Source organism: Sinocyclocheilus grahami, unplaced genomic scaffold (genome assembly GCF_001515645.1).
Source record: "Sinocyclocheilus grahami isolate Dianchi unplaced genomic scaffold, SAMN03320097.WGS_v1.1 scaffold210.1, whole genome shotgun sequence".
Taxonomy (NCBI): Eukaryota; Metazoa; Chordata; class Actinopteri; order Cypriniformes; family Cyprinidae; genus Sinocyclocheilus; species Sinocyclocheilus grahami.
Genome location: NW_015505389.1, coordinates 755991 through 759916, shown reverse-complemented (window position 1 = coordinate 759916; position 3926 = coordinate 755991). Strand labels below are relative to the sequence as shown.

The following is a 3926-nucleotide window of genomic DNA, read 5'->3' as shown; positions in this document are numbered from 1 at the left end:
GAAAGTCACATGATGAACCAAAGCCCATCACAAACAGCTTTTCTAGGAGCTGAGGAGGGCAATATTTATATATAGAAGGAGCACAGTGTCATGCACACAAACACTAAACCCTATCACGGTGACACACGTGATACTGAAATAATGCACAACCACGCCTTCTTTCTTTGCGTGCACATTTGGGCGGCATTATGCTAATATTTCCACATAGTGAGGTAGATATGTGAGGGCGTGTTAGAACGAGCCGTTTTAGGGGGCGTGGCAGAGTCTTAACTTTGATAAAGAATATCTCTTTGGTTTTGAGACTTTAGTCTTTGCAACTTCAGGGATCTTATCTATGCACAATCAGCTTGTAACAAGAGAAAGAGAAAGGAAAACTTGAAATCGCATCATATGACCCCTTTAAACCCATTCGTTACATAAAACTAATCAATTAAGATGGATTACTTATTTATTTTAGGATAATTGAACTTTGATGGTTTTGGACTAAATTTAACGTTAACCTGATTCTACTAAATGGCATTGAATTAACCTTATGTAATAACCTTAAGTTGACTGAAATGTTAATTTAAATGCAACATAACCCAGTTACTTGGAGGCTGTCGACGAAGTAAATCCAACTTTTTTTTTTTTTTTTTCTTCTTTGAGCGATGGCTCATTTGTTTGTGCATGTGAAGTTATAATTTGACGGTTCAAGGCCCTGATCGAAGTCGTTCCCGTTCTTCTATAACTGGTCCGGTCATACAGGAGCCGATAGCAACACTTTTACCGACGGTCGCTGTACAGTTCACCTGTAGCTGTCCCAGCAACATTAAGGAAAAGGACAACCGAAACCTGTCTCCACGGATGTCCTACTATAAGTAGTATCCCTGCCTAACGGTTTCTCCTCCATACAGGTCAGCTGATGCAAGAGGAGATGAATATGAATGAGATACTCCTTGAGATGGTCCGAGGGAGCCTTCATTAACAGGTTGGTTTCTGTTTTGGGTTTTCTGTTTCAGTGCTGGCTGTGATGACAAACTTGCCCTCTCTGAGAGAACTGCTCTGTTATGACCCAAACGCTCCTGAGCCAAACGGCACTTCTGTGTTTATGGTGTTCTTTGTAACTTGACTTTAATGTTGTACGTGTATCTCCGTCAGATGGTGCAGTGCTGGCAGGGAGGAGACGCCCATCGCTGTGGGTCAGTGCACTGGTGAGCTCAGCATCTTTAGTGTCCTTTTGCATGTTTCCTGAGAATCTGTGCTGTCAGCGTATACCAGGTTCTCCACCAGCCGGTGTCTGCATCGATCACTCGACTGTCCAACACTCAGCACTGCTCTTGCATGACTTTTTCTGTGCTCTCTACTAATAGCCGTTCTCTTACAGGAGCTGATGGTCTGTGGGACCGGTGGAGCAAGTGCAGGTATGACGCTGCTGATGCTCGCAATAAAATGGTGATTCCTGATCAAGGATGACAGATTTGATGGTGACTGCTGGATGAAACTTGCGGATATGGGACTGAGATCAGTGCTTGTCAGTTTGAGGCATCTAGCATGTCTGTTGTGGCTTACAGTGTTTCTCTTATTTTAGGTTTCCAGTGGCTCCTGCCCAGCGAGTGGAAGCTGTTATCAAACCCAATAAAGTGTGGCTTTGTCTAACATTTCTGACTTTAGTAGTATTCTTGGTTGTGCGACATATTGCCCCAAAAATAATTGCGATTAAGCAATGTTAGTCATTTTATGCCACTAAATATATCAATGTAACGGCATAAGGCAAGAGAGCCTAAACCCTTTCAAATGAAGACCCTTAATTCTCCCGCCGCCCCCCCATAATATTGATGGAAATGATCAATATTTAACACTTTCTAGCAAAGTACCAAGTGGAAAAAAAATTAAAAAACGATTTTTCCCTGATATTTTCTGTAACTTAAGGGTGCATAATATTCCTGAAAAACAGTCACTATGCAGCAGTCAGATGTCTGTATGCACAGAGGCACCGATCCCTAAACAAGGCCATATGTGCAGGTTTTAAATGTGAATGAGCACCTCATGTACAAAATATGGTGACAAGTAAATAATATATTGATTGTGACAGGCCTAGCTGTTCAATTCACTTTAGACACTTTTAATAGTCTTTGTTCTGTAAAAGTGCCATTATTTCTGAATAAAGAATCCTTGGCTCTATGAAAAATTGGTATTTCTCTTTTGGACATTTTGAAAACCCGACAACTGTCAGCTTAAAAGCTATGCATGGGGGAACAAATCTTAAGCAGACATCTAGCAGTTTACACCTCATTTCCACTGGTTTAATTGGCAGCATCACATACAATGGAGAATGTGTTAATGAAGCTGCCAGTCTGGCAAATCCTGTTTTCACTAAAGCAGGCCCTGAAAAGAAATGAGAATAAATATAAAACTAAAGCTTGTCTGGAAACCATGCTGTATACAAATACAATGTCACGCTGCACTATACCATCAACTGATTCAATCCTGAGTGAGGGAGGGTAGTTTGAAGTCCGCGATCTCTGAGTCTGGAGAACTGCTGCCGCTCTGGTCACTGTATGTTTCTCTGTCAACAGAAAACCACTTTCGTTTGCTATCATGCAAAACTACTCAAAGGTTCTGATGCCTGGTATAACAAAACGATCTGCTGGTTGAAGAGATTTTGTCTGGAGTCAAAACAGTAAAACAGCAAACAGTTTTTTTATTGTGACGAATCTCTTGATATCATTGGCTGAGAGAAGTTTTGCTTCTCAGACATCGGTGCATACCGTGGTGAAAGCCGACAGCCTTTCTGAAGATAACCTGGAAGCCTCCCTGCAGCGGCTAACAACAGGCCAAAGTACGGCGGAGATGGTTTTATGGGTCTGGATGTGAATTCTGGGTGATACTGGACACCAACAAAATATGGGTGATCTGCAAAAACAAAAAAAAACTCAGTCAAATTACTGCAAAGCATATTTTTCTGTATTTCAATCATCAACAATGAACTGAACTGACTAAATGACTTCACTACTGTCCTCTTTCTAGGGCTGCATTATTGAAACATACACTGTAAAGCTGCTTTGACATGAGCTGTATTGTCTAAAGCGCTATATAAATGAAAGTGACGTACCATCCAGCTCGATGACCTCCATTCTCTCACCCTCCACGTCCTGACCCACAAAACGGAAGCCCTTCTCCTCAAAATGCTGCTTCAGCTCTGGGTTCACCTGCTCACACAGAACGAACAATATTGGTTTCATCCATGCTCGCACCCCTAAGAATACAAATACTCAGTACCAGATTTGTTTACATGGACTCATTTTAATCACTAACTTCAACTTGCTCGCTTCCATGTGCAATACATGTCTTCAGAACAAAACTTAACTGAGTATAATTGCTGTTGTTGCCAAGATATATATATATGTATAAAGAGCTTTATTAGATCATATTTAATACATATTCAGTCTCCTCCACTAACCAGTTCCTAAAGTGTAAAAAAAACACACAAAAAAAGCTCATATTACGTAAAATGTATGTTAAAGGAAAAATATTATGCCCCTTTTTACGTGTCATATAAGTCTCTGGTGTCCCCAGAATGTGTCCGTTAAGTTTCAGCTCAAAATACTCCATAGATCATGATATCATTTTGAAAATGCCTCTCTTGAGTGGAAGCAGAAACACGCCGTTTTTCGGGCCTGTCTCTTTAAATGCAAATGAGCTGCTGCTCCCCGCCCCCTTTTCCAGAATAGAGCTGCGCCTTTACAGCTCGGACCTGCTAAAAAAAATCAACAATGGCGGCTGAGCACCGTGGGTGGAAACGAGCAGCTTAATGAGCGGCAATATTATAATAAGAACCCCTTCCTACGTCAGAAGGGGAGAGAAATCTGATCGGCTCATTTTCTCACATTCTTGCAGAGAAAGGCTTACAAAACCAAACCTACTGGGTTCTTCTTTTTCATGTTTTC

At 41.3% G+C, this 3926-nt stretch overlaps 1 protein-coding gene across 1 annotated transcript in view; it reads right to left on the bottom strand.

The window, feature by feature from the left end:
* Nucleotides 1–2095: 2095 nt before the first annotated feature.
* LOC107595904 (CTP synthase 1-like) overlaps nt 2096–3926 on the bottom strand; it is an 18930-nt gene continuing 17099 nt past the window's right edge. The window contains exons 14-17 of the mRNA XM_016286494.1: nt 3092–3188; nt 2748–2892; nt 2450–2545; nt 2096–2364 (exon numbers count right to left, since the gene is read on the bottom strand). Coding sequence (XP_016141980.1) covers nt 2461–2545; nt 2748–2892; nt 3092–3188 — 327 coding nt within the window. The 3' untranslated portion in view covers nt 2096–2364; nt 2450–2460. The remainder of the gene's footprint in view (nt 2365–2449; nt 2546–2747; nt 2893–3091; nt 3189–3926) is intronic.